At 42.0% G+C, this 14,701-nt stretch overlaps 2 protein-coding genes across 3 annotated transcripts; one reads left to right on the forward strand and one right to left on the reverse strand.

Moving 5' to 3' along the window:
* The first annotated feature begins 1,350 nt into the window (after nt 1-1,350).
* Nucleotides 1,351-6,459, forward strand: LOC137293815 (S-adenosylmethionine-dependent methyltransferase Rv2258c-like). 2 transcript variants are annotated; one of them, XM_067824570.1, is made up of 5 exons: nt 1,351-1,424; nt 2,528-2,702; nt 3,553-3,746; nt 4,652-4,774; nt 5,507-6,459. In XM_067824570.1, the coding sequence occupies exons 2-5, from the start codon at nt 2,533-2,535 to the stop codon at nt 6,064-6,066; spliced, it is 1,047 nt and encodes a 348-aa protein (XP_067680671.1). In that variant the 5' UTR covers nt 1,351-1,424; nt 2,528-2,532; the 3' UTR covers nt 6,067-6,459. The 2 variants fall into 2 exon arrangements, with proteins under 2 accessions (XP_067680671.1, XP_067680672.1); XM_067824571.1 differs by having other exon boundaries at nt 1,366-1,637.
* A 219-nt stretch (nt 6,460-6,678) lies between these two features.
* On the reverse strand, nt 6,679-9,677 carry LOC137295265 (uncharacterized). Its single transcript, XM_067826582.1, has 3 exons — nt 8,760-9,677; nt 7,625-8,384; nt 6,679-6,827 (listed from the first exon to the last, which is right to left on the reverse strand). The coding sequence occupies exons 1-3, from the start codon at nt 9,675-9,677 to the stop codon at nt 6,679-6,681; spliced, it is 1,827 nt and encodes a 608-aa protein (XP_067682683.1).
* Nucleotides 9,678-14,701: the final 5,024 nt, after the last annotated feature.

The following is a 14,701-nucleotide window of genomic DNA, read 5'->3' on the forward strand; positions in this document are numbered from 1 at the left end:
CACATTGTCTAAAGCCCATTTCTGATGTCCCATGCCGTCATATTGCTGGAATATTGCTAAAGGCGGCGTAAAACTAAACTCACTCACTCACTATTACCATCCTATGTTTCTATATGTGTTTCAAGATGGGTTTCTCTTGCGTCTACTTAGAATACACTCCAACAATGCTGACACATCTGTCAGGTGGTTGTGTGAGAGATCGATATTTAGTGTTAAATCAAAAACTACTACTACAGATATTACTGCAGAAACTACTACTACTACTACTAATACTACTACAGAAACTACTACTAGTAGTAGTTACTACTACTAGTAGTAGTTACTACTACTACAGAAATTACTACAGAAACTACTAATACTACTACAAAAACTACTAGTAGTAGTAACTACTACTACAGAAATTACTACAGAAACTACTACTACTACAGAAACTACTAGTAGTAGTAGTTACTGCTACTACGACTACAGAAACTACTAGTGCTATTAGTATTAGTTACTACTACTACTACTACTACAGAAAATACTACTATTACTACTACTAGCTACTACTAATACTACTAATACTACTATAGTACTACTCTTTCGTGGCAATGGGGTAGCCAAGTGGTGAAAGCGTTCCGTTGTCAAGACGCAGATCCGGGTTCAATTCCCACATGGGTCATACTGTGTGAAGCCCATTTCTGTTGTCCCCTGCCGATGTACTGCTGAAATGTTGTTAAAAGCGGCTTATTTAAAATTCACTCAGTCAATCACTAGCACTCTTTCTCAAAACAAAATATAATGGATATATGTATTTGTAAAATACAAAATTACAATAACAAAAAAAAACGATGATTACACGATGCCATTTAGAAAGTGGTCAAATGCAACATATGTCATATTTGGGATTTCACTTTCTTAGTAAAGTACAAATTCTAGTACTTTTTTCGGTTGAGTCCCATCCGGGATTCGAACCCGCACCCTCAGAGTCAGGCACCTAATCGCCAGCACACAAAGTCAGCCGCCTAGCCCGCTCAGCCGGTGGCTGAGGAAGTCGCGGTGGCTGAGCGGGCTAGGCGGCTGACTTTGTGTGCTGGCGATTAGGTGCCTGACTCTGAGGGTGCGGGTTCGAATCCCGGATGGGACTCAACCGAAAAAAGTACTAGAATTTGTACTTTACTAAGAAAGTGAAATCCCAAATATGACATATGTAACAAAAAAAACGCTCTAAATGGACATACTGGAATTCGTGACGTCATAGTTCAATCAGAAATGCCACCGAATAAAATGAAACTTCATAGGATTCGATCCCAGTGTACAACAATCTCAATGAACCGATTGACGATTTTGACCTGCTTATCATTGTATTTGCGAGTTGCCTCCCTTGTTTGGACGGACAATAACAGTGAGGAAGTTGGTTAATCGAAGTCCTGAAACAACACCAGGTATGACAAGCCTTCAACCATCCATTGTAGCGTGACATTTGAAATGGCACGTGACTTTAGTTTACTAGACATAAGGGGAACATAACGGGGAAGTTTGATGTACGACACATTATTTGTGTTCATTTATCGAAGCTTCCCGATGACCCACTTTCATCGAAGGAGCGAAAGCTCCGTTTCATGACGTCTAGTAAACACACAACTATGTCCACACAGGTAATGATGCTGTTCAGGGATAAATATTCACATGACACTCACTGTAAATATTTCCTTATGGATATTAGAAAAATTATACATCTCTGAGGTGCGGTATTTATTTTATATCTTATAACGTCACACTAAGTACAATATGTGTGAAACCCGTTTCTGGTGTCCTCCGCCGTGATATTGCTGGAATATAACGAAACGCGGGGTAAAACTAAAGTCACTCACTATTAAAGCGTTCATTCATATTTTTTATTTATTTTTTTGATATCACAAAATGAATTATTGATGTCACTGGTTCGATAAAAGTTTCTACTGAAAGCAGAGTCGATTGTACGATTTCGACTTAGCGAAGACACCATGGGTTTGCGAAGGGATGAGTCTTTCTTAGAACAAGGGCCGGATAGGATGGTCGGTACTACCCAGAGGGACTAAGTCCCTTTTTATGTAGCTTTTCCTTTGTGAAATAGGTTCTGGCGAACCTCGAAAACATTCAGCGTATTACTGCCGTGCACCTCTGCGCACATGCACATAAAAGGACATCCTGTCCCTCTGGTAGAACTCGTCACAAACACACACAGAGGCATGTAAATTTTCCGCATCTAAATAAGGTGGTGGTCCAAACGAGCTGAATTTTTCAGCACTGATTTGGAAACTTCCATGCGATGGGGTTGGGGGTGTTAGCGGGGTCGGTTGTCATTGAATTGTAAACGAATAAATCTTCAACGGATGCCCACAAAGTAAAATATGCAAATATACATCACTTGTCCAAACCAATTACTGTAAATAGATATACATATGAAATATGTACTCTGTACTCTGATAAGAGTAAACCTGTCTTATCTTCACATTGCTTACCAATGGCTGGTGGAATACTCATGGAATAAAACACTACGTTATAGGGACAATGATGAACCCAGACGAATATGGTGCCAGACTGTTTGGTTTTATGGGTGCTGGGAGTGCAGCATTGTGCATTGCAATGGCAAAGGATACTGGTATTCTAGAAGCCCTCTTGGAAGCAGAAGTGCCTATGACGTCACAAGAAATTGCCGAGAAGAAAGGTTTGAAAGAAAGGTGGTTATTAAAGATTTGCAAACTGCATATGCATTGTTTTGGATACACATGAAGTTTGTATAATTACGTACATCTGTCTGAAATTCGGATTGCGATCACAGGTTTCACCGTGTTTACTCTAGGTCAACAATTGCCGAGGATCTCTTCAAAGGCTGAAATCTTCACCCATTGCAGTGTTGTGGTTCCGTTCTTTTATGGAGTGAAACATCACTGATTATTTCTCCATTAGTGTCAAAGGTAGTGCACAGTGAAATCAGCTTTAAACCGTATATAACTGATTCTCTTGAAAGTTGTGCTCTGTTTCGTCCGTGAACTCGGCAACATCGGCTTTGTCTCCTCCTCCTCATCATCATCCTCTTTCTGTCCTCCCCTACTTTTCCCGTTAACTCCTCTTTCTCATCCTACTCTTCCTCCTTTCCCCCTGTTACCTCGCGGCCCGTGGGTAGAATAGGTCTTCCACATAAGCGACGTAAGAGGCGACTGACGGGATTGGGTGGTCAGGCTCGCTGACACATGTCATCGGTTCCCAAATGCGCAGATCGATGCGCATGTTGTTGATCACAGGATTGTCTGATCCAGACTTGATTCTGTACGGGTCGCCGCCATATAGCTGAAATATTGCTGAGTGCGGCGTAAAACTAAACGCACTCACTGCTACTGATCCTGATCCTCGTCTTCCTCCTTCTCACCTTCCAGTTCTCGTCGCCCATGTCTCTCCTCCTCCCCTGGTTCCTGCCCTTCTGCCTCTTCTTTCTACGCATCATCATCATCATCATCGTCACCAACATCATCATCATTGTCATCATTATCATCAACCTTATCCAACCTCATCCGTCCTATCGTCTGTCAGATACGTTCGTGAGGTGTTGGGTGGCCTTGCAACGGCTGGCGTGATTCAGGTGAACGAGGACAGTTCTCACTACCACGTGCCGACCTGTCACAAAGGAGTCCTCAGGTCGACATCCGCCTACAGTAGGATGCTCCCACTCTTTGGCCAGAGATACCCGGCTGTCAAGGAATGCTTCAAGCTTGATGGACCTCCAGGTAGGATCCTTTGGGTATACTCTGATATCTAAGATAGATGAATCAGCAATGCAATCTTATACTCATAATCATAACCAAGTTGTGAATTCATTCGCTCAACATTCTAAAAGACTGGGATTCAATTCCCCATATGCCTAAGTAGCAGGGCGTGGAGTCATCCCAAAGATGACATCCTTACCTTGTCAGCTTGCTGACGGGGTTAACCTCTTTGGTCCTATGGACAAGGCGTCCCACTTCAGATCAGAAGGTTCGTCGTTCGAATCCCAGCACGGGACTCGGAAATTTTGTGGCTGCTACACTTACAATGTGTGAAGCCAATTTCTGGTGTCTCAGATTTAATTTGAATAATGTTAAAACTGACGCAAAACAAACTCAGTCACTCACTCAACCACTCACAACTGCCTCGTGTTTGTCTTGTTAAAATGGAGATCGGCTTGTCAGGGTTAAGGGCGAGTGAGTGAGTTCATATTTACGCTGCTTTTAGCAATATTAATCATGGCAGGGGGCATTATGAGGAATAGAACCTGTGTCTTCAGCCTGACAGTCGGGTCATGTTTCGGTGTCGTTATGAATTACCTGAACCAGCGCCTCGTCCAGACTAGCGACCTGTGAAGATCCGGGTTGGAAAGGGTCTTCAGTCACCCATGCTTATAATCTCTTAAGAGGCGACTAACGGTATCGAGTTGACAGACTCGGAGAGAGCGTCTTGGTTGACACGGGTCAATGCTCATGCTGTAGATCACAAGAGTGTTTGGTCGAGACTTGATTATTTACAGACCGCCGCTATATAGGTGGAGTATTACTGGATGCGGCAATAAACAACAACCAAACCAAGTTTGATTGTGGTTAAGCTGCATTCACTTTCATGCTAATTGTTACAACAAGTCTGTCTGGTTGATTTTCAGGAGTCGCTTTCGGGGCTCTGCCAGAGGTGTTTGATATTATGGAAGACTACCGCTCCGCCAACCAGGATATGTTCATCGATAACAACATCTTGTCAGCAGTACCTGGGCTGAAAGAGAGACTTGGTTTGTTATTAACTCCATTAGTGATAGGGCATTTTTAGAATTGGTCTCCAGCAACCCATGCTTGTCAGAAGAGGCTAATAACGGGATCGGGTGATCGTATCAGTCGATGCTGATGGTATCTATCCCTGGATTGCCGAGCTCAGAATCAAGTTTTTTGTGACAGCCTAGAACATTGCTTGTAGGGAATAAACAAAAAACAAACACACTTTCACGTATTTTTCCTATCGTCCCTCCCTTTCCTGAAAAGATTCATACTTTAGAGGCCATAAAACATATCAAGCAGGACAAGAACTCTTTATTGCGAGTCATTTTCACTGCGACAAAGTCTTTGTATCTGATTTAATTTTCTTTGCCTTATGTTTTTTACGTGGTCAGTTTTACTGAGGTTTCTGAGACCATTCAAAAGAATGAAAGTTTTGCCCACTTTCCATCCCACTCACTTTGTCAGAGAACTGTCTCCCTCTCGTTAGTATTGTAAACCCTCCATTCAATGACATGCATTTCAGGGATATAATAACAACAAACCGAGACCAAATATAACGTGTGACAGGCCATTACCCAGAGGTCTTTTCAGTATCAGTCTTTAATATATGTTAATAACTCTTAAACTCGATGATAAAAAGAATACGTCTATGACGAAGATGTCCGTATCTCTTGGGTGTCAAAATTCATATTGTTATTGGGGTTATTTCCAAACATTTTTCAACTAATGATTTACCAATTACTTTGCAGAGACAGGTATCACGGTAGCTGAATTTGGGAGCGCAAGCGGCACGCTCCTTACCAATATGGCGGCAAGATTCCCTAAATCCTCTTTCACCGGAAGTGACGTGGTTGAGAGTGTTGTGGAAGCGGCCAACGCTGCTGCATCCACTAGGAATTTAAGGAACGTCACTTTCAAAACGTATGACCTCTTCAATTTACCAAGCGAACTAAACAACTCATTCGATTGGATATTCATCAGTGATGTGGCTCATGATCTAGCTTACTTAGACAAAGCTCTTTCGGGAATCCGCCGAGCAGTCAAGTCCCGTGGAATCTTCAGTATGCTAGATTTATGCATGAGTGGAAAGGTGGCTGAGAATGTCGGCAACATGGGAGCATGTTTCCTATTTACTGGATCTACGATGTTATGTCTCGCGGAAAGTAGCCTATACGAAAATTCGGATCAAATTGGACCCTCTTGGACGGTGGAGAAGGCACGTGATTATCTCATTAGGGCCGGCTTCAATATAGTAAAGGTGCATCACGCTGCAAAAGACAAGCACATGACCCACTTTGTCTGTGAGTAGAGTGGGTGCGTTAAGCCCTCAGCAATATTCCAGCTATATAGTAGCGGTCTGTAAATAACCCGGGCTTGACTAGACAATCCAGTCATCAACAGCATGGTCATCGATGTACCTAATTGGGAATCGATGGCACGGGTGTCTGAGAGTAGAGATCTTCATTAAACAGAGATTCCTTAGATGCAACATTGGTTATCAAACTGCGCATATGTATTCAAAATATATTTTTCGAAAGTTCAATTTTAAATAAAAACATACCTTGCCATTGAAACAATATTGAGCCAGTGTATTAAATGTTGCAATGTCTTGTGTGTGCATCCGCGTCGAAAGAGACGACAGTAGTACATTTATTGTCTTGTTTTGTGTATTGCTTTGAATAATAAAGGGTTATAAACGTTTTATTGTTTGCGGTAGAGTCCAAATGTGCGCGACGCAAGGCTTTGATATGATGTGGGCGTTCCAGCTCAAGAGGAGGTGCACAAATGGGAGAGGTAGGTGTATGTGCGTGCTATCGGGAGAGGTAGATGTGCACGTGCTAGTCGAAGAGGCTGGTGTGTGGGTGCTAGAAAAAGAGGTAGATGTGTGGACGTGCTAACAGGAGAGGCAGGTGTGTGCGTACTAGCGGAAGAGGCAGGTGTCTTGGTGCTTGAGGAAGAAGTGCGAATAGGCATGCTGACACCTAACACGAGAGGCAGGTGTGTGCGTACTAGCGGAAGAGGCAGGTATATTGGTGCTGGAGGAAGAAGTGCGTGTAGGCGTGCTAACACCTAACACGAGAGGCAGGTGTGTGCGTACTAGCGGAAGAGGCAGGTATATTGGTGCTAGAGGAAGAGGTACGTGTGTGGGTGTGCTGACAGGTGTGTGTGGCGTGTAGACAGAAGAGGTGTAGATGTGTTGGCGGAAGAGGTAAGTGCGTTAGTGTTAAAGGAAGAGGAGGGCGTGCTAGCTGAAAAGGCATGTGTGTTGGCGTGGACGTGGAACAGGTAGATGTTTTGGGGTGTAGGCAGAAGTGGTAGAAGTATGAGCGTGTAGGCGGAAGAGAGAATGTGTGGACGTGTTTGGGGAAGAGGTAGTCGTGGAAGTGTACTTGGTGGAGTAGCGCTGACGTTCAAGGACATGGCAAACACTGCAAATACGTTGGAATGCAAGTCTACTTGCCGGCGATGATTCGTGAAGTTGGAATTTATATTTTTCTAAACTACATCCAACAAACTATTCGGTTTCGGCATTTTATACGTACAGGTAGTAACTATTCATCTATATACAGCACCCATATATCATGTACATCCACGTAAAAAAGGGAGAAATATTTTCAGCATAGACACAAAGGCCACGAAGTTTCTTTCTGATTCCGTATTTCAGTGGCACTTCATTTTGAAATGCGTTTACTACTTCCTTTAGTCCATTAAATAAAGCTGAAAAAATCATGGTGCGTATGGGATAGCACGAAATTACAAAGGAAGAGTTAAACTATCAACACACAGGCAAACAGTTAAAACAACAATAAGCACGCCACAGCTTTGTCCTGTTCCACAATCTGAAGTGTGTCTTCCATTGTACGTACCCACGTCGTTCATCAGGAGCTTGAGATCTTCAAGAATGGAAAGGCATACCAAAATATCTGAACCACTGGTTGGAGTAAAGTCTTCTCTGGCGATGAGCGTATTACTGTTCTTGAGAAGTACACTAGCGTCAGCCATCAGTATATAATCATAATGATGGTACAGAATCTGGGGACAGTCACGCTTGACATTATTGCTTGAAAAGGCTTCAAAAGCTTCTTCTTCAATGGTAGCAGGCTCGTATATAAACGCCGATAATGTATGATATCCTTGATGATGTGTACCGGGCAACGTGTGTTTATACACACCCCGGAACGAAACATTCAACCCATCGAAAAGAAGACGGACTTCTCCAAAGAGCATGTATGAAACGCGGTCAGCGAATGATGCAAAAGGGTGTTCTTTGGAGAGTCTCGTAGCAACATATATCCTTATCTCCATGCCAGAAATATCAGCAATACTGAAACCTGCCATGTTGTCGGAGCAATGTTTCCCAAAATAGTGTGACTTCTTGATGTGTAGCTTAAGAACCACCTTCATTATTGTTGTTGTCTTCACATCCGTTTGTGAGATGTAATAGTCTCTTATTACACGCTTCAGCTGGGTGATGTTAACTATTTCTATGCTATTTTCTATCACGGGAACCAAGTAAATGTCAATAAAATACCTCAACCTCTGAACTGGAAATTGGGTGAAAATGTTGAGACACTCTCCGCTCTTCAGCTGTTGAAACGGTGGGCAAAGAATTTTGCGACACTGGTCCTGAAATCGAAAGTACATCTTCTTTCATTTGAACACTTCTTGCTGTTGTTTTGGTAGATGTGTATTAGGGTATATATTGTACATTTAGGGTTTTACGTACAGTAGCGTCTTATCTTTCCCTACAGCCATAGCCCTCCCTTCAATGCTAGATCCCTAACGGAATCAAGTCTAGATTCACCAGGTTGAGGCTTAAATCTCCCAAACCAGTAGGTCTCCTTTCCGGTTAAAATTGGTTTATTTGTTACTTGCAAGATTCATAACCATATCAACATCAATAACCCCCAGCTTCAGCACGCTCTACTGCTGCAGTGGTTCAAGTGCATGATCAAACCAGCATAATCAGAACAATCCACTGAATATCAAGTTTATACTCACTGTAGTATCATGATATTCCCCGCCAGGGCAATAGTTGGAACTGGTTGCTGCATTCATAACGCTATCTTCAAATTGTAACAATCCAATCACAGGCTTGATTTTTTGCAGGCCAATTTTAGGGAGCCGAAAACTGGGCGTCTCAGATATTTCGCCTTCATTACACAACTGACAGAATATATTTTGATAACCCGACTTCGTGACGTGGCTGTATGCGTGACAAGCAGCCTCGATATCAGCACTGTACATCTCCCAAGTCCCTGTGACGTTGCACTCAGAAATAGGTGACGTTTTGTGGCATTTTCGTGTCAAAACTTTACGTGGCACACGATATTCAGTGATACACATAGCCGATGTTTCCAATGATTTCAGAATTACTAATGGGTCCGAAAAAGCGCTGATCTGTTCTGGAAACTCTTCACATGCAACGCCTATATTCCATGTTTGAAAGTCCTCATAACCGTGGCACTGTGCACAAAATCTATTTTTGAATATCAAGTTTTCTGTTGCTGTGGAAACTAGCAGGATGTTGTTTGCATTGCATTTTCTAGAGAGTTCTTCCGAATACAGTTTTTCACCAAGGGGACACTGTGTCACTACATAGATCTCTTCAGAGTATCCTTGAAATAATTTTACACACTCTAGGTCGTATTTCCCTTTGCCAATATACAGATCAGGACAACAGTCCCCAAAATCTCTGCACTCCGGATCACAGGAACAACGCGTGCAGACTCTATCGTCTGCCGGAAAGGGGGACATGGTATCTGTTCCAGAGGTCGCTATACATCTTGATTCACAATACTTTGTTTCGTACCTTAAAATAAGTGAAGCTATGTTTCCGTTAACACTAGATTCTCGTTCATGACTCTTTTCTGCTAAATCAAGGAACACGAGCATCTGCAGGATGTGCACAACCAACATCTTCCGTGGGTGATCTCAGGGGGTTCTGAAAGTGAGTGAATATGGTTTTACGCCACTTCTGGCAAGACTCAAGCAATATCAGGGCGGAGAACACCAGAAATGGGCTTCACACATTGAACCCATGTGGTGGGGAATAGAACCCGGGTCATAAGCGCGACGAGTGAACGCTTTAACCACCACCGTCCCTGTTCTGAAAGGAATTGTATTTGTACACATTTTCAGAATTATTAAACAAATGCAGTGTGCTGGAAGAACCATCATATTTGGACTAGCCAAAAGACATTGTCATTGAATTTCGCAGTTATTAATACTGTTTTCATTTTAGTTGCGGTCCCTTAGCGTGAATGATACCATGATGATCTTTCTAAGTTTGAAAACACCATACACATGATCAGGGGTTTCAGTGGCAGCTGAATGACAAATTAGGTATATCTACCTCGATATAACCGAATATGTATATGCTGAAATATTGTCATCCAACATATAACACCCCGATGTGTATGCTGACCTTCCTCGTCATTAAAATCTTAGCATCTGTCATTTCTTATCTTACACAACAGTACTGAAATCTGGATACTTACTGATATATCCACAGGATATGAGCACGAGCCTTGTGCTGTGTTTCGCGAGTGGAATAAGCAAGTGCACTCATGGCATAGTTGAGCAGGGAGCTGAATTGTTTAACATAAGGAAGTAAGGCGTGGGTTTATTTCCACACAGATGTTCATAGGTTTGTAAACTTGTTTTAGATTTCAGTATAGGGGTGTATATGACGGCGGCGTGTAGGCGCTCGAATTTGAAAACAAACGAGTGATTAAACTGAACCTAACAATCCCGTGATTGTCATCATGAGCATCGATCTGCACATTTTGGATACGATGAGTCAACGTGTCTCTTTGCCTGATCCAGTTAGTATCAGTTCCTTGGAAAAGTATTGGTTTGCTGACGACCTTTACCGAGTCTGGCTCACCGGACAACCTGTTATATCATGGGCTGCTGGGGTCCAATATATTCTAATCCAGTGCCCCCAGTGACTCAACCGAAACCGAAAGTCATTGATCTCTCATAACACCTTTATACGTTCTCCCTTTTGCGGATATTTTTCAGCGAGGGTTTGTGCTGTATAATGGTGGTTAAAGTTTCCGCGTATCACGGTGAAGACCCGGGTATGATTCCCCACATGTGTACCATGTATGAAGCCCATTTGTGCTGTCGCCCACAGTGATAATGCTGCAGTATTTCTAAAAGCGGAGTAAACCCCAACTCACTCACTCATTCAGCAAGTCCCTTACATCACGAAACAACACATGACACACAGTACACGACATCATGCTTAGCCTCTGTTTTTGGGACCATTGATTTCCACTTTAATGACAGAACCAATCCAAGACATAAAAGATTGATGATGATACGCCTTGACGAGGAAGCACTGCCATGTATGGAATCCTGGCAGGGACATTTTCGCTCTGTCGCATTTCATGTTGTCGCCCTAACAAAAACCAACTACAGGCTTCACACATTGTACCCAACGAACACGACTGAATTGTTATTTATGCCATACTTCTGTAAGTACGTGACCTGTCTCCCTGACCAAAACCTGGAAGTAATATCTATCTAAAGCTACGTGCAATACGCCATGCATTTAAAGGAAGTGGTTGAAAAAATGGAAGGAAGTTGTAAGTGTCATCAATGTTCGAGAATGTATTTCCGGGTCGAAAATACATGCTGAAGATTTGAGTCGACGAGTAAGTGATTCATACATTCTCTTAAAAAAGGGGAGTCATTTACGACTGATAAAATGGGAGAAATATCTTCAAATCGTTGTTGGTATGATAATGATGAATGTTTTGAGAGTGCATCACTACTTGCATTTAATTATGACCATACTTTTTTGTACAGAAATTGCCTCATGAAATATGACTGGAGTATGGCGAAAAGTTTGCATGTACACGATTTTCATTTTCAAACAAAAAATAACCGACTAAAAACAAACACAAACAACTGTGTGATGCAAGATTGTTGTCAAATTTCATAATCTACAGTGATTTATCGACCTTGAAATCCGTCAATATCAAGAATGACACCCATGGACGTGTATGAGGCTATTGCATTGTGCACGTGCATTTCATACGTTGTACACGTGTGTTTTGTTTAGGGGTGGTGATAAAGAGTAATGGTGGTGCGTTCATACGATGTCTTTGAAAAGTGAGTTGATGTTTAAACGTCTAATCCAAATTGAAGGTTCATGTTCCCCTACTTTTTAAAAAGAGTATATAAGCACAAACCTATCCATATCCTTGTCCCACTGTTAATAAGCTGATTCTAAGCCGCAAGCGTAAGGATAATATGTCATGTGCGGTGTTAACCCATGAAATATATCACATTAGAAAAAAAGATATCAGATAATTACAAAACGGCCAAGGCAAGTGTTTTTAAGTACGAATAAAGTAATAGTACTGAAACAAATCCTATCCTTCCTTCTCACCGTTCATGTTTACGACGGGGCTGTGTGGTAGCCGAGTGGTTAAAGCGTCCCCATGTCACACCGAAAGCCTGGGTTCGATTCCCAACAAGGGCACAATGTAAGAAGCCCATTTTCTGGTGTTCCCCGAAGTGGTATTAATGGCATACCATGCGTTGCGTTCAGGGGTGGTGATAAAAAGTAATGGTAGTACGTTCATAGGTTGTCTGTCTTTGAAAAGTATATTGCATATTGCCAAAAGCGGTGTAAAATCATACTCACTCACTCGATCATATTGCTATGCTGAGTTAAATAAAGATAGTGAATACGCATTACCTTGAAACAGCGAGGATGGTAAATTGAATGTGAACGGTCAGCAGAAATGTGCCTAAGATGAATTATGAAGATTGTTTGATGGCGCTCACTATCCTAGTAGTATTTTTTGGTTGGAGAAATATGATCTGTAAAATACTGCCAGAATACCCATACCCCCGACGACCTATCAAATGAATGCACGCTGAAGGAAAACGTTACTGGAAGAGGAAGAGTAGGGGGTGGGGGAGGAAGAGGTGGGGGTGCAGGGTTGGATGGAGGAGGAGGGGAGCGCAGCGTAAAAGCGGCGTAAAACCAAAGCTAACTCACTCCTAAGAAAAGGATACAGGGCTGGAGTAGATCTCAACATGTTTTTTTACGGTAGTGCAATATACAACTGAAGTGAACGCAATCCTTTGGAATGGGAAAATGGACGTGAACATTTAATGTGAATGAGCGACACCTGGTGTTCATGAAACTCTCGCGGCCGTATGTATATATAGTCTGGTTCATAATTATTGAGAATTTTTCTTCTTACTTTGAGCTATCCTAACACCTCAACTGATTCACTGATACTTAAAACTAAGTAATGGTATAAGGGAGGTAACTCATCTTGGCCTACTGAGTATAGTACAATTAGAGTTACCTCCCCTGAATTTGTAGCAGACGTCATTTTCCTCAGCACTGTCAACAATGTCTGCTGAAGATAAAAGAAGGTTGATTTTTGAGTTGTGTAATCAAGGAATTGATGATGTAAATACATTGGCAGAGAGAACAGGAACTCCTCTTTCTACTGTGTATAGGATTAGGAAGAATTTTAAAGAGGGAAAGGATTTGGGGCACCAGAAAGGAGCAGGGAGACCCAGAAAATTGGACTTCTCAGATCGCGTCCGGCTGGGAATTTTAGCGTCTAAAAAGCAAAGGGCAAGCATCTCCAACATCAGGTATGAAATGATAGAAAGGGGATTAACAGTTGTATCAAAATCTACAGCTAGAAGAAATTTGATTGATCTTGGATGGGAGAAAAAGACTGGAATTCCTTCTCCTCTCATGAAACAAGAACATAAAGACAGGCGTGTTGAGTGGTGTTTGGTACATGAAAACTTTGACTGGGAAAATGTGATTTTTACTGATGAAAGCTCAATATGGGTATATCCCAATAATGTGAAAATATGGACAAAGTCTGCGTCAGCACCGTTGTATCGACGACCTAAATACAGCCCAAAGTTTCATGTATGGGGAGGGATATCCTTATTAGGAACGACCCCGCTGTGTGTGTTTGAGGGAAATCTGACAAGTCAACGCTCCACTAACATATTAGATAATTTTCTCCTTCCAAGTGCACGTGTTTTATGGAAATGACTGGATTTTGCAGCAAGATAATGATCTTAAACACACCGCAAAACATGCCAAGCAGTGGTTTCAGGAGAAAAATGTGACTGCATTACCATTTTCTGCATATAGTCCTGACTTAAATCCCATTGAGAATATTTGGGGGATGATGAAGGAATGTGTGAATCAATAGGGGTTGACAAAAATTGAAGACATGAAGAGAGAAGTGGTCCGATACTGGGACAGCATAACTCACGAGACACTAACCTCTCTGATAGGAAGTATGCCTACCCGTCTTAGACTGTGCCGTGAAGCTCAAGGAGACTTGATAAAATATTAAATTGTTACCTACACAACATGAAAAGGTCTGTTCACTTTCACAATACATTCAATTTTATCTGATTTGTTCTAGTTTAATAATATGAAATGCTTTAGCTATTCTCAATAATTTTGAACCATACTGTAGTATAGGTGTATATACACTTATGTGAGGGAGGGGATATGTGTAATTTTAGGCCTGTTATCAATATACTTGACATCCATTATAGAATGAGAAGAGGGTAAACTCCTCAGACCCTAAGTCCTTGGTAGAGAGACACTTAATCATTGGGTAAAGATGACAGTACACGCGCGCACACACTCACTCAGTCTCACACACACACTCACACACTCACTCATTCTGTAGACATTGTTAGTATGTTACCCAGTTGAGGCTAACAAAAGGACGGAACGAGTTAAGAAATTGTACAGAAGTAAGGAATATGTTCAGAGTGAGTGAGTTTTTTTAACTGCCCCTATTTGACTTACATCCCTGTGTGGCCTTGCCTCTGGTAGAATTCACTACCAAGGGTATGACGCAGACACACCTAAACGAAGCTGGGATTCGAACTCAGACTGGTAGCGTTTTTTGTTTTGTTTT

This window comes from Haliotis asinina, chromosome 8, assembly GCF_037392515.1.
Source record: "Haliotis asinina isolate JCU_RB_2024 chromosome 8, JCU_Hal_asi_v2, whole genome shotgun sequence".
Lineage (NCBI taxonomy): Eukaryota > Metazoa > Mollusca > Gastropoda > Lepetellida > Haliotidae > Haliotis > Haliotis asinina.

Excerpts from the sequence above, each read along its gene's own strand:
- LOC137293815 (XM_067824570.1), top strand. The coding sequence starts at position 2,533 with ATGATGAACCCAGACGAATATGGTGCCAGACTGTTTGGTTTTATGGGT. Across the intron at positions 2,703-3,552 it reads AAGAAAGGTTTGAAAGAAAG|ATACGTTCGTGAGGTGTTGG; the intron begins GTGGTTATTAAA and ends ATCGTCTGTCAG. Across the intron at positions 3,747-4,651 it reads CAAGCTTGATGGACCTCCAG|GAGTCGCTTTCGGGGCTCTG; the intron begins GTAGGATCCTTT and ends GTTGATTTTCAG.
- LOC137295265 (XM_067826582.1), bottom strand. The coding sequence starts at position 9,677 with ATGTTGGTTGTGCACATCCTGCAGATGCTCGTGTTCCTTGATTTAGCA. Across the intron at positions 8,385-8,759 it reads GGGAATATCATGATACTACA|GACCAGTGTCGCAAAATTCT; the intron begins GTGAGTATAAAC and ends TTTCGATTTCAG. Across the intron at positions 6,828-7,624 it reads GCTCCTGATGAACGACGTGG|GTGTTAGCACGCCTACACGC; the intron begins GTACGTACAATG and ends CTCTCGTGTTAG.